The sequence below is a fragment of the Bos mutus genome, chromosome 8, assembly GCF_027580195.1.
Source record: "Bos mutus isolate GX-2022 chromosome 8, NWIPB_WYAK_1.1, whole genome shotgun sequence".
In the NCBI taxonomy this organism is placed as follows: Eukaryota; Metazoa; Chordata; class Mammalia; order Artiodactyla; family Bovidae; genus Bos; species Bos mutus.
Window position 1 is genome coordinate 18,384,662 of NC_091624.1, and position 25,641 is coordinate 18,410,302.

At 38.3% G+C, this 25,641-nt stretch overlaps 1 protein-coding gene and 1 long non-coding RNA gene across 4 annotated transcripts; one reads left to right on the forward strand and one right to left on the reverse strand.

Annotated features, from left to right (window-relative positions):
* The first annotated feature begins 548 nt into the window (after nt 1–548).
* Nucleotides 549–17,303, forward strand: LOC138988867 (uncharacterized). Of its 3 annotated transcripts, XR_011465058.1 has the most exons (4): nt 549–946; nt 8,461–8,617; nt 16,025–16,086; nt 16,277–17,303. It is a non-coding gene; the product is annotated as an uncharacterized lncRNA (long non-coding RNA). The 3 variants fall into 3 exon arrangements; XR_011465056.1 differs by having other exon boundaries at nt 16,025–17,303; XR_011465057.1 differs by lacking the exon at nt 549–946 and adding an exon at nt 7,452–7,943 and having other exon boundaries at nt 16,025–17,303.
* On the reverse strand, nt 9,398–22,830 carry NIPSNAP3A (nipsnap homolog 3A). Its single transcript, XM_005906826.3, has 6 exons — nt 22,477–22,830; nt 19,700–19,910; nt 17,310–17,468; nt 15,680–15,829; nt 10,326–10,412; nt 9,398–10,236 (listed from the first exon to the last, which is right to left on the reverse strand). The coding sequence occupies exons 1-6, from the start codon at nt 22,534–22,536 to the stop codon at nt 10,160–10,162; spliced, it is 744 nt and encodes a 247-aa protein (XP_005906888.1). The 5' UTR covers nt 22,537–22,830; the 3' UTR covers nt 9,398–10,159.
* Nucleotides 22,831–25,641: the final 2,811 nt, after the last annotated feature.

Consider the following 25,641-nt stretch of genomic DNA (forward strand, 5'->3'; position numbering starts at 1 on the left):
TTTGTAAATCCCCTTCCTCCCCTATCCTTTGAGAAAGGACTACACACCTAAACATCAAAAGGAGAAAAATCTGTTAGATTCGCGCATTAGTCCAATTCCCCACAATTAAAGCTGTGTATTTTGTAAATTTCTCAAGTTTAAATGAGGTTGTCATCTTATGTCCTGTGAGGTTCCTGACCCTGCTTGAGTTGGGCACTGACCGCAGGAGACAGGGGCAGCTGAGCAGATGCTCCATCTCCTGTACCCCCGGCCCCGTCTTTAAAGTTCTCTGTCTGCAAAATGCTGGGAGGTTGTGTATTCGTTAAAACGGGGAGGCCAGTTCTGTTGCCATCGTCTGGCTGACCTTTTTCTCCTTCCCCCTTCAGTCTGGAGGGGCTTGTCAAAAGACAAGTCAAGAGGCTGGATGAAAACGTGTCTCAGGCCACTGAGGCGACAGCCACCTCTAGGGGTGGCAAGAAGGCAGCAGCTACCCCTTCAGGGGTGTCCTCAGGGCCGCTGGGCACCGAGGCTAGAAAAGCTTCTTGTCCATGGCAGTTTGCAAGCCGGTCCGAGGCGATCCTGGCAGAGGGTCTTCCTCTAACGCCACCCTTTCTTCCCTCATCCCAGGCGTCCCGGGGTCCCTAACCCCAAGGTTGAGACTTGCACTATACGTTGCACTGCCGAATGGAACTCGCAGACTCCTGGCCTCTGGCTCGTAAGCGCATGCGCGGCCCGTGCGCTTACGTCAGAAGACTCTCCCGGCCCCTCCCCTCCCACAGGAATCTCTGTGGGTTTCTCCGCGGCACGTACCTGAGGCGTCCGTGTCTGAGCGACCAGAGCTCTAGTCAGCCTTCTCTAGAGGGCAAGCATGTTGAGGCTTCGAGCTCTGAGGAGGGCAGCGGCTGGTATGCTCCCTCATGTTCCTCCTCCTGTGACCTCTGGCTGGCAGGGTGCTCCCTGCATCAGGGTAGGTGAAGCTTCGGGGTGGGTCCGCTTGTCCTGTGGGGACTGGGCGGCAGGTCAGCCTAGTCAGGGAGGCATCTGCCTCTGGCCCAGAGCCAGGAATTTGGTGTTGGTCTTGACCCCTTGGTGTCCTTTTGTTCCTTCGACGGATCTTACCCCCAGTGACAACTGTGTGACTTTAGAGTTAGCTCAATTTCACCTCATCTCCATGCACACCTGTGTACAATTAGTAAAAGTTCGTGTAAAATGCAAGTGTGTAAGATAACTGGGAAGGCAGTATGGATTCCTGTGCGTGTCATCAGTTCAGTTCAATCGCTCAGTCGTGTCGGACTCTTTGCGACCCCGTGCACTGGCACACCAGGCCTCCCTGTCCATCACCAACTCCCGGAGTTTACTCAGACTCATGTCCTTTGAGTCGGTGGTGCCATCCAACCATCTCATCCTCTGTCATCCCCTTCTCCTGCCTTCAGTCTTTCCCATCATCAGGGTCTTTTCAAATGAATCAGTTCTTTGCATCAGGTGCCCAAAGTATTGGAGTTTCAGCTTCTGCCTCAGTCCTTCCAGTGAATATTCAGGACTGATTTCCTTTAGGATGGACTAGTTGTTTCTCTTGCAGTATAAGGGACTCTCAAGAGTCTTCTCCAACACCACAGTTCAAAAGCATCAATTCTTCAGTGCTCAGCTTTCTTCACAGTCCAACTCTCACATCCATACATGACCACTGGAAAAACCATAGCCTTGACTAGATGGACCTTTGTTGGCAAAGTAACGTCTCTGCTTTTTAATATGCTATCTAGGTTGGTCATAACTTTTCTTCCAAGGAACAAATGTCTTTTGATTTCATGGCTACAGTCACCATCTACAGTGATTTTGGAGCCCTGCCCCCCCCCCCCCAAATAAAGTCTGTCACTGTTTCCACTGTTTCCCCATCTATTTCCCATGAAGTGATGGGACCAGATACTATGATCTTAGTTTTCTGAATAATGAGTTTTAAGCCAGCCTTTTCAGTCTCTTCTTTCACTTTCATCAAGAGGCTCTAGTTCTTCACTTTCTGCCATAAGGGTGGTGTCATCTGCATATCTGAGGTTATTGATATTTCTCCCAGCAGTCTTGATTCCAGCTTGTGCTTCTTCCAGTACAGCATTTCTCATGATGTACTTTGCATATAAGTTAAATAGCAGAGTGACAATATATAGCCTTGATGTACTCCTTTCCCGATTTGGAACCAGTCTGTTGTTCCATGTCCAGTTCTAACTGTTGCTTCTTGACCTGTATACAGATTTCTCAGGAGGCAGGTCAGGTGGTCTGGTATTCCCATCTCTTGAATAAATTTCCATAGTTTGTTGTGATACGCACAGTCAAAGGCTTTGGCATAGGCAATAAAGCAGAAGTAGGTGTTTTTCTGGAACTCTCTTGCTTTTTCAAAGATCCAGTGGATGTTGGCAATTTGATCTCTGGTTCCTTTGTCTTTTCTAAATCCAGCTTGAACATCTGGAAGTTCATGGTTCATGTACTGTTGAAGCCTGGCTTGGAGAATTTTGACCATTACTTTGCTAGCATGTGAGATGAGTGCAATTGTGAGGTAGTTTGAGCATTCTTAATACTTTGCATTTAAAATATGGGTCGTGTTTGCCAGGGTTAATTTTTTTTTTTTACTTTATAATATTGTATTGGTTTTGCCACACGTCAACATGAATCCGCCACAGGTGTACACGTGTTCCCCATCCTGAACCCCCCTCCCACCTCCCTCCCCATACCATCCCTCTGGGTCATCCCAGTGCACCAGCCCCGAGCATCCTGTATCATGCATCGAACCAGGGTTAATTTTTACTCTCGTGATTTATGTGTGGATAAAGATCAATGAGCCTTCACTCTTCATTCAGTGCATTCTCTCTCCATGTCACCACCTCCAGTCTAACTTTATTCAGCACTAATTACAGAGAGGATTTCTCAGTTACTCAGAGGAATGGGGGCACCGATCTAGATAATGAAAATTTAAATTTATAGATTAATATTTTGAAATCAAGTAGTTTGTAAGCTTTGAAAACAGGAGCCAAAAAAAAAAAAAAAGGAACAGACCTGTGATGCTGTCCTTATTCCTGTTATTGGCCCGCAGGGTAACCCCTTTCATAAGTTTCAGCTGTTTTTTCAATGCTCTTTTCCCTTTTTATGAATTATATACACTTCCTGGTGCTTCTTGATATTTTCAGTTATACATATTTCCTATTGCTGGAAATTAATTTAGGTCTGTTACATACCACTCCACCCAAATATACTTCCTTTCCCTCATCTGATTAATCACATTAAGAATAGTTACTTTTATACTGTATTGATGTTTACACTTTTATTTTTACATTACCTTGTTTCACACATAACTAGACACATAATACATAACTAAATCCAGTTACACAATAATTACATTTATGCACACATTGAAGTGATATACTATTAAGGCTATGGAATTACTGCAGGGCTATGGTCTGTGGTTGTATTGATTGTGCGTTTGCAAAGACTTTTGAAACTTGTGTTCAGAAGAAGGGAGGCTTTTAAAATTAGTAATCCCAAAGATGATGGGTCAGTTTTCTAGTTGATAGGCATCCGTATCTAATCAAACAAGATAAAAAGTGTCATCTGTACCTGGACTGGATCTTTAATTTCTTAGACTTTTTCCCTCTAGAATTCTCAATTCTCTCATTCAACCGGTATTACTTAAATTCTTTTATTCTTCATGCACTTTTCCAAAAACTGGGGTGCAAAGTTGAACAAAAGACAAAGTTGGTGTCCTCTTGGTTTCCTCAGGTTAGAGGAAACATGTGAACAAATGAAGGAAATATATGTTGAAAGTGAAAGTCACCCAGTCCTGTCCAACTGTTTGCGGCTCCATGGGCTATACAGTCCATAAAAATTTCCAGGCCGTAATACTGGAGTGGGTAGCCATTCCCTCTTCAGGGGATCTTCCCAACCCAGCGATCAAACACAGGTTTCCCACATTGCAGGTGGATTCTTTCCCAGGTGAACAAGGGAAGGTATTAGTAAATATGATGAGGAAAAACAAGTAGGATATGAGAAAAAAACAAGTCGTATATAAAGTGCTGAAGGGAGGTAGCATAGACTGGTACCTATTTTCAATGGCAATTCTTCTCACACCCCACCTTTTTTGAAAGTTAGCAGCAGCCATGTGCAACAGTCATTGCAGCCATGTGACTAAGTCCTGGCCAGTGGGATATGTTAATGCATTTATGACCTACTGTACCGATCTTAAAGCAGTGTTGGTTGTTGCCCTCTTCATCTATTTCTGCTTGCTGAAATTGGATGTAATGTCTTGAGTTCTTGGAGTATGAGGGGAAACCACATGCTGAAGATAGCAGAATGATGAAGCAGCCTAGGTTCTGACATCATGGAACACCATACTAGGAGCCCTGTATTGCCTGTCTCTGTACTTGTTTTTTACATGAGAAATCATTTTCTAGTTGTTTAAACCTATGATCTGATCCACTGTCGTTCACTCAGTGTACCCTCTTAATCTGGGCACTCTACAGGCCCCAGAGTATTTGTGTTTCTTGGAGTTTTTCCTTCTCTTGCCAGTCTCTGGAACTTCTGTGATTGAAACATTCTGCCTCCACTTAATCTTCTCATTTTTTCTACTATATCTCTACTTTTTTAAGTACTGAAATTTTATCTTCTGAGTTGTCTACTGAATTTTAAATGTCTACTTTCTTGATATTCCCCAGAATATTTTTTTCTTTTTTAAAATAATATTTTTTTCATGGCTTAAATATTTCTGTATCTTGGACATTAATTACAGGCATTTATTTTAGTCATTGCTTTAAGGCCTTCTTCCTGCAGTATTTCTTTTTCTTTCAAGTTTTATTATATTTTCTCATTGATTTCTTTTCTCTCTTGATACTGGGTTTTTCCTATAATATTTTTATGTTTGTGATCCTTGTCAGTCAGTTCACATTTTGGACAGTGACAGAAAGCTGAGAGCTCTTTGAGTACCTGGAGGAAAGGGGCTGTCAAACAGTGGTCCTCACTGTAGGGTTTTCTGACTGGATCATTTCAGTGCTCGGGAAATGGCCTCACTGTTACAATGTGCAAGTCATTTCTCTTAGCCTAGCGAATTACCCCCATGAGGAATCTTCCAGAGTCCCATCTGTGAGTTCTAAGCCTTACTGCCAATTTCCTATGGCTGAGGAAGGTAGAATGCTGACTATCTCGGTCTTTGATTGATAATTATTCACATAATTTACTTGTTTAAGACTAGTTTTGACACAGTTATATCTGGTAATCTAGAATGTCATTCAACCTTTCAAGAATGTATTAAATAGGATATGCTAAACTGCTATAATAAATAGACACCAACATGTATGTCTCAAACATAATAGGATTTTATTTCTTGATCCTTAAGATCTAAAATGGGTTTTCCTAGTTGGCAGGTAGCTCTTCTGTACATGGTGAATTAATGACCCAGTACTCTCTACTCTGTGACTCTTCCATCCTTAGAGCCCCATCATCAACTGCATCTAGTCAGCAGAACAGAGAATTTCCAAGGAGATAGTACTTACCAGATAGTGAGGAGTAAAATCCATGACTGCAAGTTATAGAAGGAAAACATTGCTAAGTGCTAAGAAAGTTTCCTGTTTCTCACAGGTTTTAATTATCCTCAAAACCCTGTGAGTTAAGCTTTATCTCCAAGTGAGAAAGCTGAATTTCTGAAAGAGCAGTAATTTTCTCATTTTGACTGCTGCTAAGTGGCACATCCAGTGTTTAAGGCCAGATTTTAAACCCTAGTTGTTTACATTTATTTTAAATCAGTTGAGTAATCAGTTAACTTGTTAGTTTTATCTTTACTTGACCATCATGGATTGTTTTTACAGCATCTTTATAATTTGTTATGCTTTATTATTCTCAACATTTTATGGCAGACCAGAGTATTAATAATGCAAGGGGCCAATAGGATGTATCCAAATCCATGGGACCCGTTGTCTCTTTTGCCCCTTGTTATGTCCTTCAGGATATTGCCAAGGGTTCCTTCTATCTCTTGTGAAGGTTGGCAGAGACATTGTTTATAGCAAAGCAGCACTACTTAGATTAAAATTCCCTCAAAATCATTGTGCTGTCTTCTGAAGATAACTTAATGGCATTAGTTGAAGTAGTTTATATTTGCGATAATTTTATTCTTATATAGACACTGGACATTAAAAAATATAGTTCCCAATTTACCCAAGTTTTTGGAATCATTGGAAGTTCACACTTACCACAAATAAACATGGAAAATAGTTAGGGAAAAGTCATAACTTTACAGGCTGCCTCAATATAAATTCTATCTCATGGTATTTCTCATTGAATAAGGGTCCTGAGCCTGTTGGTGTGGAATGAGGTCTGTTAGTAGGTTCATGTGACTAGTTTCATTTGTGATTACCTCTTCAATGAGAGCTAGGCCCTAATTTGGATGGTTAATTCTTTCATCATTTCTATTTAGCTGCCCTTCTCATTTTAAGAGTTTCTAATAAACATTCTTTTTTAAACATTATTTTCAAACCATATATCTTATTATTCTATTTCAGAGAACATCAGTGATACCTATTTCACAGATAAGAGTACATCAAATTCATGTAGGAGCTGTCATGTGTATTAATGACTTGTACTTAGTTTTTTCTTTCTTGTTCTCTTTCATTTCACTTTGTGAAGCTGATATTTCCATTTTACAGATTAAAACAAAAATAGCGACCAACAAACTGAGAGAGGCTAAGAGCCAAAGGTAACGAAGTCATTCAGAGATGGGTCATTTATTTTAATACTCCCCAGTAATCCAGTGTTGGAGTAGACAGTTGGTATGCATTGGTGTGTTCCACTTTACCAGGTTCTCTACCTGCGGATCAAAAACATTTAAAAATAATTCCAGAAAGTTCAAAAAAGGAAACATGAATATGCTGCCCACAGGCAACTATTTACCTGGCATTTACATTTTATGTACAACTAATTCCATAGCATTTGTATTTTAGTAGGTATTGTCAGTAATCTAGAGATGATGAAATCTAAGGAGGGTGTACATAGACTGTATGCAAATAGTATACTCTTCTATATAAAGGACTTGATCACTGTAGATGTGGGTATCTTCCAGGGTCCTGAAACCAATCCCTTGAAATATCAAGGGACGTATGTACCATAACTGTTATTTCTCCCCATTAAGTGTTTCCATATGTTTATAAGTATTGTTTCAGTGAGTACATAGTACATGTGAGTAGCTGACAGGTAAACAGGATCACCTAACAGTTTATTATTTAAGACTTTAAGTAGAAAGTCATCACTGGCATTTAGTGATCTTATACCAGTTCAGACTGAGCTCTAGTTAATACTTGAAAGTGTAGATCCTACATTGCTTCATGGAGCATGGCAATTAGTGTTTCTGCTTATCTTCTACAAAATATCAGTGTAGTCACTAGGAATATTATATGACCAGGCATAATGGGTGTATAAGACTGTTCTTATAACAGGCATCTGTTAGAATTTTTGTTTCTGTTTGATTAGAGTTGGGCTGTAAAAAAAGCTGAGCGCTGAAGAATTGATGCTTTTGAACTGTGGTGTTGAAGAAGACTCTTGAGAGTCCCTTGGACTGCAAGGAGATCCAACCAGTCTATCCTAAAGGAGATCACTCCTGGATGTTCATTGGAGGGACTGATGTTGAAGCTGAAACTCCAGTACTTTGGCCACCTGATGCAGAGAGCTGACTCATTTGAAAAGACCCTAATGCTGGGAAAGATTGAGGGCAGGAGAAGAAGGGGACAACAGAGGATGAGATGGTTGGATGGCATCACTGACTCGATGGACGTTGAGTTTGAGTGAACTCCGGGAGTTGGTGATGGACAGGGAGGCCTGGCGTGCTGCGGTTCATGGGGTTGCAAAGAGTTGGACACGACTGAGTGACTGAACTGAACTGAATATGCTATATGTTGCTGCTTCCCAGTTTACTTACAGCCAGAAGAATTTAACTTATTTGGGTAATTTCACACTAATATTTCTACATTTAAGTTTTCAAACCAAAGCAGTCCTTTGTGTCTGAGAATTTACAACTTACTGCTCTTATAAGGTAAAAAACAGTGAACCAAACGGAACCATCATCAGACATTGGTGGTTCAAATCTGTTAGTTTTGAAACTCTCGAACTTTAAAATTTTATTCTATGTATCTATTTATTCACTTTTGGGCTAGGCCATTCCCAGACCAGGGATGGAACCTGGGCTGCCCCCAGGGAATTCCCTCTCAGACCTCTTTCAATAGTTTCACTTTGGTATTGGACTCAGAGAAATCAGTTTTGCATTTGCCAAAGCTGTCAGGTTTTTGACTTGAAAATGATGTTTTAACTCTGAATAAAATAATTTTACTTATTGAGCAGGTGTTTTTAGAATATCCCTGGGATATTCTTCAGATAGACATGTGTGCATGTGTATTTCCGCCTCTAGTGAGTCCTTAATTGCATCAGTGATCCCTCAGATCCTCATTAACTTTCTCTTCGCAGGACAGAGCCCATCTGTGTCACTGTTGTAACATCCTTCTTCCCAGCCAGCTTTGTTGTGTTCCTAATCCAGAAGCTCATCAGCAAAGTGAAGCACCTGCAGTTCATCACTGGAGTGAAGCCTGTCATCGACTGGCTCTCCAAATTTGTCTGGGACATGGTAAGACCACCTGTCTGATGCTACTTCATAAACCCCCATCAGGGCTCTAGATTGGATGAATAAAAGAGCCTCTGGCCTTCAGCAGGAAGTGTTCTAGTTATCCAAAGATGAACGAAAGAAGAAAAGGTAAACAGAGCTGTAAACTTTCATGTCACCCAACACGGCATTAAAAACAGAGCTGATCTCACACCAGAGCAAATATGTCCACATGGATGGCAGTTAATACAACTCCCACCTCATTCCCTGAGAACCTTTCAAAGAAGCTGAGGTGGAAGACTCTCAGTTAAAACTCAAAGCTAATGCCTCTACTATGTTTGATGGATTTGAAACTTCAGAGTCAGGGTGTTCTTTGATTTACTAGGAAACTCATCTGTCCTCCAAATTCCTGAGGACCAGGTAACTGAGAGGTGATCGAGCTCCCTGTTTTTTCAGTTTCCCCATGGAGAGCTAATTCACAATTTACTATATTCTTTTTGCAATGTGTTAGAAACATTAAATAACATAGCTGTAAGTACAGATTACCAGGAGAGCTTGGCAGTACCAAATCTAGTTTAAGAAGGCTGAGGCACTCAAACACTAAATTTGTTTGCAGGAAGATATTATATTATCTGTGACGGTACTGAAGAAATTCTTTTAAGGTTACTAGCAGGGTATTTACTTGAGGTGACTTAATATTTACAATAAAGATAGTACGTTATTATTGTCTCATTACCTTATGGCAATACAACAATAGCTCCAGAAATGAGGATAAAAATATAAAACACAATAAAAACAATCAGATTGTATATGTAGACTTTTATTAGGGCAAACATTTCCATAAGCAAAAATATCTCATTAAAACAGATGACCAAATATCTTTATTAAAAGTGATCCAAAATGAAGTAAAAATTAGTAAACTGACTATAAATGAAGATACTGCAGCATATAAACCAATGATTCATCAATGATGTTTAATACCAGGACCTAAGAACATTTTCCAAGTAAGTAATTAATGTGATAAACATTATTAATACAGATGACACAGATAACATTGTACTCTTCCATAGTAAAGAAATATGTTTAATATTTTTATGAACCCCATTTGATATTATAAAATAAACCTGACTGGACAAAAACGTTTAAAAATCTCAGAAAAACAGACATGATGAAAAAGGTAATAATGTATACAAATAATTTAAAGATATTATCGTAGATATGGAAATGTAATAATCATTTGAATGTAAGAAAATGCTACAAAAGCAGAGGGTTATCAAAAGAGAGAATGAGAGATATTCTCAAACAAATGAAAAATCAAGATCTGGTAGTAAAGGCAAATATTTTTAATATATGACAGATACTAAAATGCCAAGGGGAAAATGAACAGACTGTTTCCTGAAGTGGTAGTGACAATGGACAGATGTAGCTTTTAAATATGCAAAGGACACAGCAAATTAACTTACCACCTCCTTCAAAATAAAGCGAGACTCTCTTGGGAGAATTTAAGCACCAATAGCAGATACATCTTATGACAGTTCATGAAATGCTCTGTATATCACTGGAAAACTATTTCAAGGGTGAAAATGATGTAGGAATCAGAAGCATATTCTGCTGAGACTCAAGGAAGTTAACACTTTCCCGAACTGGAAATAAATTTGTAAGAAGGCATATAAAGTTATTGACTAAATACGATTTGTTGTAAGAATAACTCATTCCTAGTGAAATAGCTTACCAGCTGCCACTACCCTGGGATCCTCATGAGACTGATGTCTCCCAGCTGCACGGCTGTCTGCACTCTCGTTCCACCAAAGAACATGAACTGCAGAAATAAACCAGAAATAAATGTTAAAGACTGTGGCGTTACTACCAATAAGAGACAGAAACATTAACCAGAAACTGAAAGTCCTTTTCTTTCAATCAAAATAGTGATTATCACAGGTAATGCTAAGTATGTTACTGATAAGATGTCAGAGGGGCCAGAGATTTGGAAGAGAAATTTATAATTAGTCAAACTAGTTTTGTAGATGAAGAAAGAAAAAGCTGGAAAAGAGAAGTAAAATAATGCAGCTAAAGACATAATTAGGCCAAGATCCAAATTGTATAACTTCCTAACACATGTTAACTTTATTTTAAAAAAGCAAGGTTATAAAAAAGTTGTGCTTACTATTGAATATTTGGGTGATGGAAAGAAAAAAAAGTAGGATATTAAGTGTCTAAGGAAAAATTCTATTAAGTGCATTTGCTTTAAAAAAATGGGAGTAAAATCACATTAGGATCTTGCTGTATATTATGCTTAGTCTTAGTAACAGATTTTTAAAAATCAACAATTTGTACTTCCTCTGGAAATAACATTAATTTTTAATGGTTATGGAAATTCCTTCTTGTAACAACATTTCATCCCAACCCCTTATTATTGGCCAATTAAATTATTTTCACTAATTCAATATTCTTTGAAATACTGGGATAATGTTCTTGTGCATAAATTTTTATAATATATACTATCTATATAGGAAAATGCAGAGAAAGAGAAAGTACGAGGCATTTCTATACCACCCAGAACAAACTGTTTTAATACTTGGTGTAACTCTTGTCCACAGTTTTGCATATATATTTGTATTTACACACACACACAGGCTTCCGTAGTGGCTCGATGATAACAGGTATGCATACATGTTTATGTTTACACACACACACACACACACACACACACACACACACACATGTGCTTCTCTGGTGGTTTTGTGATAAAGAACCTGCCTGCCAAGGAAGGAGATGCAGGTTCAATCCTTGGGTTGGGAAGATCCCCTGGAGAAGGAAATGGCAACCCACTCCAGTATTCTTGCCTGGGAAATCCCATGGACATAGGGGCATGGTGGGCTACAGTCCATGGAGTTGCAAAAGAATCAGACATGACTTAGCGACTAAACAATAACAATACATATAAACATGTATAAGAATATATATTTATAGTTATATATGACACATATTTATATATCTATTTATGTATCACATGTGTATTACATAAAGAAGGTCATACAACACTGGTTCCAAAATTTCCTTACTATAAACAATGCTGATATAAACTTGATTAGAGCAGCAGTACATGTACATCTATGATAAGAACATTTACCACTAACATTTGTTGGGTGCTTGCTATGGTGCTGGGCCTGGTTTAAATTTTGCATGTGTTAACTAATTTAGTTTTCATAATAGCCTTAGGTACAGGTTATTATCACTTCTGGATGAGGAAAATAAGTAAGGCACAATAAGGTTAAGTAACTCACTCACGGTCATAGAGTTTTAATTGGTAGAGCTGGGATTCAAACCCAGGCAGTCTGGATCTGATTATTTTCTTCATATAAACTAAAATTTAAACTGAGAGAAGCAAAAAGTATCTAAAACGAAGATTATGGCATCCGGTCCCATCACTTCATGGGAAATAGATGGGGAAACAGTGGAAACAGTGTCAAACTTTATTTTTTTGGGCTCCAAAATCACTGCAGATGATGACTGCAGCCATGAAATTAAAAGACGCTTTGGGACCTAATTAACCTTAAAAGCTTCTGCACATCAAAGGAAACTATTAGCAAGGTGAAAAGACAGCCTTCAGAATGGGAGAAAATAATAGCAAATGAAGCAACCGACAAACAACTAATCTCAAAAATATACAAGCAACTCCTACAGCTCAACTCCAGAAAAATAAATGACCCAATCAAAAAATGGGCCAAAGAACTAAATAGACATTTCTCCAAAGAAGACATACAGATGGCTAACAAACACATGACAAGATGCTCAACATCACTCATTATCAGAGAAATGCAAATCAAAACCACTATGAAGTACCATTTCACACCAGTCAGAATGGCTGCGATCCAAAAGTCTACAAATAATAAATGCTGGAGAGGGTGTGGAGAAAAGGGAACCCTCTTACACTGTTGGTGGGAATGCAAACTAGTACAGCCACTATGGAGAACAGTGTGGAGATTCCTTAAAAAACTGGAAATAGAACTGCCTTATGATCCAGCAATCCCACTGCTGGGCATACACACTGAGGAAACCAGAAGGGAAAGAGACACGTGTACCCCAATGTTCATCGCAGCACTGTTTATAATAGCCAGGACATGGAAGCAACCTAGATGTCCATCAGCAGATGAATGGATAAGAAAGCTGTGGTACATATACACAATGGAGTATTACTCAGCCATTAAAAAGAATACATTTGAATCAGTTCTAATGAGGTGGATGAAACTGGAGCCTATTATACAGAGTGAAGTAAGCCAGAAGGAAAAACATCAATACAGTATACTAATGCATATATATGGAATTTAGAAATATGGTAACAATAACCCTGTGTACGAGACAGCAAAAGAGACACTGATGTATAGAACAGTCTTATGGACTCTGTGGGAGAGGGAGAGGGTGAGAAGATTTGGGAGAATGGCATTGAAACATGTAAAATATCATGTATGAAACGAGATGCCAGTCCAGGTTCAATGCACGATACTGGATGCTTGGGGCTAGAGCACTGGGACGACCCAGAGGGATGGTATGGGGAGGGAGGAGGGAGGAGGGTTCAGGATGGGGAACACATGTATACCTGTGGTGGATTCATTTTGATATTTGGCAAAACTAATACAATTATGTAAAGTTTAAAAATTAAAAAAAAAAAAAAGACGCTTACTCCTTGGAAGAAAAGTTATGATCAACCTAGATAGCATATTCAAAAGCAGAGACATTACTTTGCCAACAAAGGTCCATCTAGTCAAGGCTATGGTTTTTCCTGTGGTCACGTAGGATGTGAGAGTTGGACTGTGAAGAAGGCTGAGCGCCGAAGAATTGATGCTTTTGAACTGTGGTGTTGGAGAAGACTCTTGAGAGTCCCTTGGACTGCAAGGAGATCCAACCAGTCCATTCTGAAGGAGATCAGCCCTGGGATTTCTTTGGAGGGAATGATGCTGAAGCTGAAACTCCAGTACTTTGGCCACCTCATGTGAAGAGTTGACTCATTGGAAAAGACTCTGATGCTGGGAGGGATTGGGGGCAGGAGGAGAAGGGGACAAGAGAGGATGAGATGGCTGGATGGCATCACTGACTGGATGGACGTGAGTCTGAGTGAACTCCGGGAGTTGGTGATGGACAGGGAGGCCTGGCGTGCTGCGATTCATGGGGTCGCAAAGAGTCGGACACGACTGAGCGACTGAACTGAACTGAACTGAACTCAACACACTTACAAATATACAGTGTATATATTATACACTATCCTCAAGAAGTGAAGTACTGATTTATACTCAGCATATTATATTTTCATACTCCTAGTACACTGAGCATGAATTTAAGATTAAAAGATGTGTGTACACACATTTCAGTAGTTTTTTAAATAAAAAAGTACACACATTCATTATAGTAAATTATAGAGATTTAAAAAACCTTTAATCTGATCATTTAAATATGACTATGTATTTTATGTCCTTTCAAATTTCCTTCTCGTAGAAGTAAAAACATTCATGTTTCCTAGAATGTAGGCAAAAACAATTGAAATAGTAAAGCTTTTTATTTATATTGCCAAATTACTGGAGGGGGGCGAGCTTAAGCCTTGCAGTACGACAGTATTTGTTTTTCCCTGGCTCCTCTAATACTGTATCTTTAATACATTTTTATTAGGTAAAAAATGGCATCTTATTATTGTTTTAATCTGCATCTTCTTTAATATATATTAGTCACCTATGTCATCTTGGCATAAGCTTTTCTTTTGGATTTATATATGTATATATATATATAAAAACACACACACATATATATACACACACACATAAATGCACAAAATTTGAGCCTTTGAATAATAAAATCATCAGTTGATTATTTTTTTCTTCATAGTTTCTTCATTTGTTTTTGGCTTACAAATGTTGTTTTCACATATTAATAAATTTATCTATATTTTGTTTCCATAATTCTATGAATTCAGTTTTTAACTGAGATCTATAATCCACCTTGATTTTATTTTAGTGTATGGTATGAAATGGGCATTTAATAATTATCATAATTTTTCTTTTCTTCTGTATTCTCAACTGGGACAAACATGTGTTTTTGCACAGTCCAACTTTTTTATTTCTTTTTTTACAATATATTAACAGAATCTGAATTTCTGGGGAATGATTAAGTCAGTTTTTGCATATGTTAGGTTTGAGATGTCCATTAGACATGAGCAACTGGATATTATGGATTTTCAAATATTAAAAGCCTTAATCAGTTATTCTTTCAGATAAACTTTATAAACATTTTCTGAGTTTGCCACACACACAAAAAAACCCACTCAAATTCTGTTTGGAGTATCTTTCAACTTTAAAAGTTAAGTATCCCAAACAGATGTTTTTATTAAATAAATCAGTATGATATATATACTATGTGTATCTAAGTAGTGAGAGATTGGTTAATTTATTTCTTTGGGTTTGTCTGTGTTTTTAATATTATAATAACTATATATTACTTTTCACCCCAAAACAATCTCCCTACGTCAAGTAATATTGTTTTCAAAAAAAAATCACAAAAGGTACAAGCTTTCATGTATAAAATAAATAAGTTGTTAAGACAGTAAATTTTAAAAGTTTCCATCATAAGAAAAAAAAAATTTGTAACTATGTGAGATGATGGATGTTAACTAAATTTATTGTGGTAATCATTTCACAATATATCCATACGTCAGATCATTATGTTCTACACCTTAAACTTATACAAGGTTATATGTCAATTATATTGCAATAAAACTAGAAAAAAATAGTAAAAGTACATTAAGAAAATGATGAACAGGTGATTTCTTGAGATTCTTTCCAGTTTTTAAAAATTTTATCATTTTGATATATCAGAGAAAAGAGCAGGTCAATATATGAAAAAGGCTTCATAAGGTATTGATATTCTAAATAAGATTGAAAACAGGTTTACTTAACTCTTAAAATTACAAAAAAACTAATAATTTGGCAATAAAAAGTAAAATATACTCAATAATGAGAACAGAAACAAACTGACCCAAGGAGCTTAACAGTAGATCAACAGTATACTTTGTAATTTCATAGAGGAGATGGACAACTGTACCTCTGTTGAGTACTCCGTATTCTGCATGGAACACTCCAACTAATTTTGTGTAGCCTTGATTGACATGAGTATGAACTGCCCTTTTAAATGGGTCACCCCACAGAGCTGGCCCACCAGGTTTCATCTGAAAAGTAGCCAGTTCATAGACTCCTAGAATAGGGAGAAAAATATTTTACAGAACACATTCAAACAGTTTGTAGTCCTGTCTAGTTTGGTTCTGGTGAAAAGCTAATCTACATATATAGATTTGGAGGATCACACATATATACATGTTTATGTAGACATATTTATTAATAATTTGCACTGTTTTTCTGTGCTTTTATGTTTAGAAAGTCTTTGTTTCAGTTTCAGGACAAGTTGTTTTAGCTTAATGTACAGAACAAAGAAAAAGGGACTAGAAGATACAGGTAAGTTATTATCTAAAATATTTTTAACCTATAAAATTAATAAAATAGAACTTAGAATAGGACTTTTTAGCTGCCTGCATCTACACTTTCATAATAGAAATGAATAAGAAAGTATTTTCCAATTTCTTACAGCTCTACTCTTCTTTGCAACTTTCACTACTTTTTTGCTTTATATAATTGCCTCCTATAGGTTTGCACTTCTACCAGCAACAGCAGGCAAACAACGGACCTCAGAGTTTTTGAGGGAAAATGAACCCTAAAGGAGATGCTTTTTATTATTCCTAAATATCCAGGTAAATACTTGAAAAGCATTTTACCTTTGGATAGAAGTATAGAGTGGATGGACAAAAAGAAACCACAGGACTGGTAGATTTGAGAAGTAGAGGAAAAACATGCAAGTTACTGAAGAATCATGAATAACACAGAGGAAGAGAACCAAGACTTGATATTATCTTTGAAGCCCAGTAGTTCATTTAGATGGTGCCAAAAGCTGAGGGGGATCTCAGATAAGGATCTAAATAAGACTTTTCAATCTCTTGTAATCTAAAATGCACTATAGAATTGGGAATAACGGGGGGAATAAAATATCATTTAAATTAGTTTATGCTTTTTCTAATCTGACCTTTGGTTAAAACTGGATTGAGGTAATAATTTCTTTAAGTCAGCAAGAAGTGAAATCAGGAAGAAGACAAATCTTTAGGAATTATTTTCAAACTGAGAAATAAGAAAGAGGAAGACACAAACGTTAGACTACAGTAATATAGCTTGGCAGTTTCAGTTAATTCATTCCCCCCAAACAGTCAGCTTTATAAGCAAATTTATACTTAATGATTTGAGATTAATAGTGATTTATAGAAGATACTTTTAAAAGTTTATATTATTTTAAAATTATGATAAAATATCATACATTATCCCTCATTTATCCACGTGTTCCTTGTTCCCAAGGCCCAAATTCTCAACCTTTAGTGACCATGTCAACTTTTTCTATAATCAGCTAAATTTTAAGCATCAGTACAATACTAATTTGGAAAAATAGTTCATTATTTAATGCTCATTTTTAAAATTAAGAGCTCCAATTTATTTTTATCTCAACAATCAACATATATTCTTATATTAAGCAAAAGATTAACTTCGTTTTTCCCACCAGAAGTTTAGTTTTATAGTTTAAAATCTTAAGTAGTTTCTCCATCAAAGTTCAAAGTGAGTAAGACAGAAGGACTTACCTTCTTTTGGAGGTTTTACTAATTTGCACCATGGCACCAGATAAGTGATTTCACTCTCTTGTTTATCAATAAGAGCCAAATTTGGAATGAGAAATTGTTCTTGCCATTCCTTATCTTTGGCCAAGGCCTTCCGAACTTCACTTCGATGAGCAAAATTGTCTGTAGGAAGGAGTAAGAAAAATAAAAATGTTTGATTTAAAACTACCTCTACTTTTTCTGGGTTTCATTCAATTTTATAAACATTCATCAAGGCCACATAAGAACTGTGCTATATTACTGGCAATACCAACATTGTTCCCAATTGTTCATGGTCTTAAGCAGAAGCAGCTATGTAATCAATTAATGATAATGTCATACAGTAATGAGCTTTATATGCTCTATCCACTTACTAGGTAGTTGTGAGAGTTAGGTAAGTTATTGAATCTTTCTGTGTCTGTTTAACTCCAGGGCTGACATGAGGATTAAATGAATTAGTACATGAAATGAGCTCAGCACAGCAGAGTGTTTGATGCCTAGTGAGTACTCAATATACGTTAACTATACTTACTAATTTTATTGAGGCATTTAAATTATAGTGCTGGTTTAGAAAAACAACTTTTTCTTTGTTAGTGATGATGGTGAAGAGTGGTCAGGTCAAAGTACAATTGAATTAAATTTAACATGAAGTTAAATTAACATGAAATGAAGTTAAGATTTGCTTTTTAGCCTCTCTGAACAGCTTCTAAAGAAATAATGCCCATTCTTTTTTACCCGTTCTTTTTTACCCATTCTTATTTCTCCTGTTTGTTACCTATATGTTACTAACATATGGGCCTAGAACTACTATATTTAGTAATAGGACCTTTTAAGACTAATGGTAAAAGAGTCTTCTATGGTTTATGCTGTGTAGATAAGGAATAACAGTTATCTTAGAGCTAATGTAAGTTGTAACAGGATGTTACTAGTAATTTTCTTAGTGGAACATGATTCAACTGGTGGTGCGTAAAGTCATAAGCTGTGTTTTAATGGGGTTTGTTCTATTACAACAGGGAGAGCCCCTAAACTATGGCCACGTTAAATACAGAATGAGTAAGAGTGCATGCGCAGTGGTGTCTGACTCTTGGTGACTCCATGGACTGTAGCCCATCTCCTCTGTCCATGGAATTCTCCAGGCAATAATACTAGAGTGGGTTGGCATTTCCTACTCCAGGGGATCTTCCTGACCCAGGGATGGAACTCGATTCTCTTGCATCTCCTGCACTGGCAGGCGGATTCTTTACCACTGCACCACCTGGCAAGCCCTTTGCATATAAAACTACTTTATGACTATTTGGACACTGATGACCAGACATTAAATGAAATTATTAAGTTGTGTCTGACTCCTATGACCTCATGGACTGTAGCCCATAGGGTTTCCCAGGCAAGAATTCTGGAGTGGGAATTCCTTCTCCATTTCCTTCTCCAAAAATTATTTAGGTATCATCAAGTCCTTATGTGACTTCACAAAGATCTGATACTGCAGCAATAAATATTCTGGGGATTCTTGTAATCGTTCTCCTTTTTCTAAACCAGGGGTTGGTCAGCTTCAGTATCAGAAGAACTCACTCAGTCCCTTTTCTTTTACCTCCATAGACTAGTATAATGACAGTGAATTCCTTGAAACTCTGGGGGCACAAAAAAATCAAACGTGGTCCTGAAAACAACAGAATTATTGAATCTTACAGGTGGATAAGTGGTTTGAAGTTAACTATCATCTCCTGAAAGTGAAAGTTGCTCGGTTGTGTCCGACTCGTTGTGACCCCATAGACTATCATAGAGTCCATGGAATTCTCCAGGCCAGAATACTGGAGTGGGTAGCTGTCCCCTTCTCCAAAGGATCTTTCCAATCCAGGGATCGAACCCAGTTCTCCTGCATTACACGTGGATTCTTTACCATCTGAGCCACCAGGGAAGCCCAAGAATACTGGAGTGGGTAGCCTATCCCTTCTCCAGTGGATCTCCTGGATCCAGGAATCCCCTATCAACTTCTATTTCCCTAAGGTCCCCTAGATGTGTGAATGATCCAGATATACCTTCAATATAAAGAAAAATAATTCTTTTCTTTATGACCCTAACCCACTTGGGTTCTTGCAATCACTGCTTTAAATTTTTCATAAAAAATCTTTACAATAAGTCACTCTAAACTTTTTTTTTTAGAGTTAAAGTTTAGTTCACAATATAAAGGTTCTAGTGATGGGCTGTTAGGTGTACTGTTGAGAAGAATAATCACTGAATTTATTTTTGGTATTGCTTTTTAAAAGTTTTACTTAACCTGTATGTTATTTAAAGTAACATAGATCCAAGAACTAAGTCTCATGTAATATCTAACAGAAAGGACATCTGTACTAAATGCTTAAGCCATTGACTCATACCATACTTCCAAATATGAAACACTTTATTCATTCTGCCTCCAAATTCTACACTCCAGTATCCAACCAATTCAGAGTGAACTGTCCGAAGATGAATGTTTTTCTTAACATTTTCCAGGAATTCATTCATCTTTGAGGGCTTAAGATAATAGGTACGAAATTCATAGAATGTTCCATCGTATTGTCTGGGGCCTGTAGCAAAAGATGAACACACCTGAAGAAAGATAAGGAAAATTTAAATATTCTGGGAAATAAGGGTTTATAATATTATGTTACAACCAAATCTGAGTCTGGAAACAAGGGACACACATTGAATTTATAATCTATTTGGACTTCTGTTGTCTTCTCTCCATAGAATTTGAGAGATATGTCAATAAAGATGCCCGCTTTTAAACATTCTATAGCTTACTGTTTCCTAGGAGGGAGTCCACCATTAGTCACTTTTTCATGAGAAGCTGCTCACAGGAAAGCACTGGGGCACTTTCTTTACCAAAGGACTACAATTAGGATCCTAATAGTCTTTACAAATAGTTTATTACCTTTTATCCGATATTCCATCTTTATTGAATAGTATATATGTTAGAGTTAAAACATTTAAAACAATTTCTAAATAGACAGGTATTTTGGCTAGCACAATGAAAATGTGTTTGCTGGCAAAAATTCATTGCCAGTAAAACAATGGAAATTCCTGGTCAGATCAAAGTATTTTTTAAATCCAATGAAGTAGACCACTGGTCAAAAACAGGACAGGAGTTTAACTAATGTAACAGGAAACTATGACCTAGCCAATTGTATTGTAATATGGTGATATCCTGTGTAAACCTTAGGGAAAAAAAAAATCAGTGTCAGAATTGTCTGAATAGTTACTAGGTTTTAATTACAGATGCAATCTGCAGAAGGGCATTTAATCCACCCAATTATAGCAGGTTGATGTAAATATCAGTTAAGAACCATTAGTTACTTCTGTAATAATCATATGCTCACAATGTAAATTTCTAATTTGGTTCTCTGAGTGAACTTAACTTTCAGTAGGAAATGCTTTGTGTATTGTATGTGTTTGTGTGTATACATCAGATCAGATCAGTCGCTCATAAATACATACTGTATATATATATATATACACACATATATATATACACACACACACACAAATATACACACACACTCATATTCTAGTTTACATATCCATCCTATTTAAGTTTTGTTAGCATGTGTGCACATTTCCTGAAGTTGATTATACCAGAATTATCTATTAAAATAGTTTAGGTACTTATAAAGCTATTGATGAATTTTGGCCTTATTTTGACTACCAGATATGTCAAAGAAAGCAGTACGCTTCATGCTGTGACATATATTTTGTTTACCGAACACAATAATACATATATTTTACTTAACTGTGTATAAGGCTTAATTATAATCTCTTTTGAGGTCATTCCAAGTCTATGATGAGTCATATTCTTATTGCCCAATTGACTACGCTTGCCATCAAAAACAAGTGCAGCTGGCCCTGCATTTGGCAGATGTTCTTTTGGTGCCATTTTACCAAACTTTACTAACACAATGTTAAGCAAATAAAAGCTGCCTACTACTTATAGTTTAAAAATATTATAAATAAAATATATCAGATATCAGAAAATGGGTCAATGGAGTAGATGTAACAACTTTTCAGGGAATTCATCTTTGGAGATCAAAATATGTCATCAACGGCACACATTTTATTATCACTGGCAGAAGAAATATACAATAGGAAAGCTCAGGGAAAGGTTAACAGCTAGGGGTATGTGATTTGTGAGAGGTCATGAAGTGATTTTTGTTGCAAGGCCACTAGAACTGCAGGGAGAGGAATCATGAGTGCTTCCTTTTCTCTAAATTAGGGCTCATTCTCCTTAGTAGTGACTTTCAATTCATTTATAAGAGAACATCTGGTTGACATTTAATAACGTCAAAGTACAGAATAAAATTCTAAGGAATAATTCTTGATCCTGCCCCAGTAGAGAGAATCAGGATAAAGGCTGTAATGATAATCTCGAGTGAAGGAGCCATCAGTGGTTTCTCTTTAGTCTCTACCAGAAAGTCAGTTTGAGAAGGAAGTAAAAGCCTGAACATCAAAAGGAAAAATCTCTTGGTTAGATTCACAGAATAGGCCAATCCCTGACAGTTAAAGCTGAATCACAATAATCTATTTTGTACATTTCTAATCCAGATTAAATGAAGTTGTCATCATCATATTTGCTACGAGGTTCCTGACAGTGGCTGACTCGGGCACCAATCTCTGGAGACAGTGACAGCTGGGCAAATGCTCCACCACCCGAACCCTGGGCCCTCTCTTTAAGGTTCTCTGCCTGCAAAATGCTGGGAGGTTGTGTATTTCATTTAAAAGGGGGAGAATTGTTCTATTGCTCCTTCAGTCTGGAGGGGCTTGTCAAAGCATAGTAAGAGAGGCCTCTGGACCAGTGCCTAGTACAGGCCCCAATGCGGCAACTGCAACCTCGCGGGTCCGCAAAGACGCAGCAGCTGGCGCTTCAGGCGAGTCCTCACAACCAACGGGCACCTAGGCTAGGCGACCCTGGCAGTGGGTCTTCTCGTCCCTTCGTCCTTCCGCGCGTCCCAGGGACCCCGCCTCCGGATTCCGAGACTTGCTAGAACTTCTCGTGCAGCACCACGCGGGCTGGTCTGGGACCACTGACGCATGCGCGGCCCGTGCTCTACCCCCGCAGACGCCCCCGCCCTCTGCTCCCCTCCCCCAGGAAACGTTTTGGGCGAGTCCCGGCGGCCAGTACCTGAGGCGCCATCGTTGGAGCGGCCAGGGCCCTAGTCAGGCTCCTTCGGAGGGCAAGCATGATGCGGCTTCGAGCGCTGAGAAGGGCAACGGCCGGCACTCTTCCTTAAATTCCTCTTCTTGTGTCTTCCCGACTGGCAGGGAGCAGCGCCTGCACAACTGCGGGAGGCCGGCTCTGGGCGGGTCGGCTCCTCCTCCAGAGGGGGTAGAGGGTGGGGCTGAGCGCCCAGTCAGCCCGGCGTCCTCCACAAGCTGAGATCGAAAGCGTTTGTTGTCAGCTCTGACCCTCTCCGTTTATTCTCTAAAACCTTCTTATCCTCAGCGTCAGAAATGATATTAGAATTAGCAGAATGTTGACGTCCTCGTTCCTGTACCACTTGTCTGGGCCCATCACCTCGTCTCCTTGCGCGCCTGCGTACAATTAATTCGTAAAAGCGCGCGTGTGGAACGTGAGTGTGTGACCAGGAAGCCATCACTTTTCTCAGTGCATTTTCATTCCCCGTCAGTACCCACAGCCTGAAGTTGTAAGGCTCCAGATAATTTACATTGTAATTTTCAGGAGCTCAGAGGAATGGGGGTACCGAGCTAGTTATGAACAGTTCAAAGATAAACATACGTTGTTAAAATTCTGCAACCCTTAAAAGTAAAACCTCTGGTCTAGTCTTCCCTATCCCTGATTATTGCTCACCTTCTAACATTTCGAGCTTTGTCTTCTAACGCCTGTTTCTGTCTTTTAAAATAATAGGCATACTCTGCTGTTTTTTTTTTCCCCTTTTCTGTTTAGATAGCATCTTTTGACTCTATGGAAGAAGAGAATTTACGTCTCTAGTATAGCACTCCCTCCCCCCAACTAATTTCCCTTCCTGCACCTAATAATGTTCACGCTAAAAAAATCAATTAACTGATTACATCATTAATTTACATCATTTACATCATATTAAGACTTCCCTGGTGGCTCAGATGGTAAAGCATCTGCTTACAACGCGGGAGACCTAGGTTCGATCCCTCTTTGGGAAGATCCTCTGGAGAAGGAAATGGCAACCCACTCCAGTACTCTTGCCTGGAAAATCCCATGGACGGAGGAGCGTTGTAGGCTACAGTCCGTGGGGTCGCAAAGAGTCGGAAACGGCTGAGCGACTTCACTTTCACTTTTCAATGTTGATGTTATTCTTGCTAATAGTTAACATTATTGCAAACATTAGTGTAATATTTCTTATACTATCAGGACTAGTGGGGTTAGTTGTACCTTGTGCAATGATTTGAATCATTCCTTCAGAGGAAAGGATGCTTTTACAAAACAAAGCATTATCTGTGCCCAGACTGGATCTTTATGTTTAAATTAATTTTCTTAGACCTCCCTCCTCTACGCTGGAATTAGCAATTCATTCCCTCATTCAACCTGTATTAATTAAATTTCCTCTATGCTGACTGAATCACTTTTCCAGAAACGGGTTCACAGGTGAACAAAACACAAAGTCTGTGTGTCCTTGGAACTTCCAGGTTAGGGGAGGCAGACAAATGAAGGAAAAATATATCAGGGATTAAAACAAGGAAAAACAGTAGAATAGGGAGACTAGAGAGTGCTGGAGGGAGGTAGCAGAGACTGCTGGCTATTTCCCAATAGTCATTCTTTTCCCAAATCCCCTTAAAAAAATACCGATAGAACCCAGGCATCTTGGTGCAGCCATGTGACTAAGTCCTAGCCAGTGGCATATTTTAGCACATTTATGACTTTCTGTAAGCTATCTTAAAACAATGTAGGAGGGGTTGTTTCACTCTTTTTCTTATTTCTGCTTGCTGGAATTTGGAAATAATGAGTTCTTGGACTTTAAGGTAGAAGCCAGGTGCTGGAGATGGCAGAACAATGAAAGAAGCAGCCTAGGTTCTGACATCATGGAATACTAGGAGCCCTGGCCTGCCTGTCTCTGGACTTACTTTAGGAGAGAATTCATCTTCTAGTTTAAGCCACTGCAATGTGGCATACACCTATGATCTTAATCACAGAAAGGTGATTGTTTCTTTTATTTCTTTTTCATTTGTTTCTCTTCTTTACCTTTTACTTATTAATCACCAAATTCTTTGCCCCAACTCAAAATGGTTGAAACTGTTAATCAGCTTTTAAGCTTCTTCTTCTAGAGTTATCTTTAAGGAGTCTTTTGGTCTCTTGGTCCAGTGTGGACTAAATGTTCTCTAAAGTGGCCCTGTAGTAATTCTTGGATCTCCTTTCACTCGTCTCCTGGAAAATCTCATTTGCCTTTAAGAGGATATCCTTTTTCCAGGATCTTACATTTTTTTTTTTCCCTCTTAATTTTAGGAGAGGGTATATGGGGATTAAACTTTAGAGGCTTTCAGCTCTAAAAATTTGTCAACTTCCTTAATTTATAGTTTGGGTGGACATAAACTTCTACACTGGAAATAATTTTTCCTTTTTTTTTTAAAGTACTGCTCCATTGCCTTATAGCTTCTGGTGAGACGTTCTTCCCATTTTAATTCTTGGTCCTTTCTATGTGACTTGTCTGGAAGCTTTTATATTCTCACCCCTAAATTTCTGAAATTTCACAGTGATATTCCTTGGGATAGATCTTTTTTCATCCATTGTGTCTCATTCAGTTGACCAGCTGTCTTGCTGATCCTGTTTGTGATGCTGATTGTCTTACTGTATTTCCCTGTGCACACTGCTTGCTGAACCCATGGTAGGCAAGGCATGAGCTAGGAGGCTGGCAGAAAATGTGAGGAACTGTAGGAACTGCAGATGGGTTTATTCTCTCCTGACTGGCATAGCAGCCTTAGCAGCAGACATAACATAACACAACATAACCACACACAACCTTTAGGGCTTCTCCAGGTGAAGCTTATACAGCTGTGCTGCACAAAGTAGCCCATGATCAAGTGAATGATGTGCATGTGCAGTGCCATAAATGATCTCAGCTGTTACCTAAAGCTCATGACTGCATGTGTAGTGCTATAAATGATCTCAACTGTTTCGTAGTCATTATTTACAAAACATGGGGTGAGAGAGCCTAACCACAACATCTTGGCTGATTTGCTTTCTCCCAACGCTACCCACCCCCAAATCTGGAAACTCTTAAATTATGAGAAATTTGTTATGTTTCTTGGATTTTTTTATTCCTCCTCTATCTCTGGAACTTTTGTTATTCAAGCATCA

Bases quoted from the DNA above. Each gene is read 5' to 3' on its own strand.
- NIPSNAP3A (XM_005906826.3), bottom strand. From the start codon at position 22,536: ATGCTTGCCCTCCGAAGGAGCCTGACTAGGGCCCTGGCCGCTCCAACG. The intron at 19,911-22,476 runs GTACTGGCCGCC...ATCTTTCTTCAG, and splicing joins CTCCAACGATGGCGCCTCAG to GTGTGTTCATCTTTTGCTAC. The intron at 17,469-19,699 runs GTATGAGTCAAT...TCCTTCCTACAG, and splicing joins GTTTCATATTTGGAAGTATG to ACAATTTTGCTCATCGAAGT.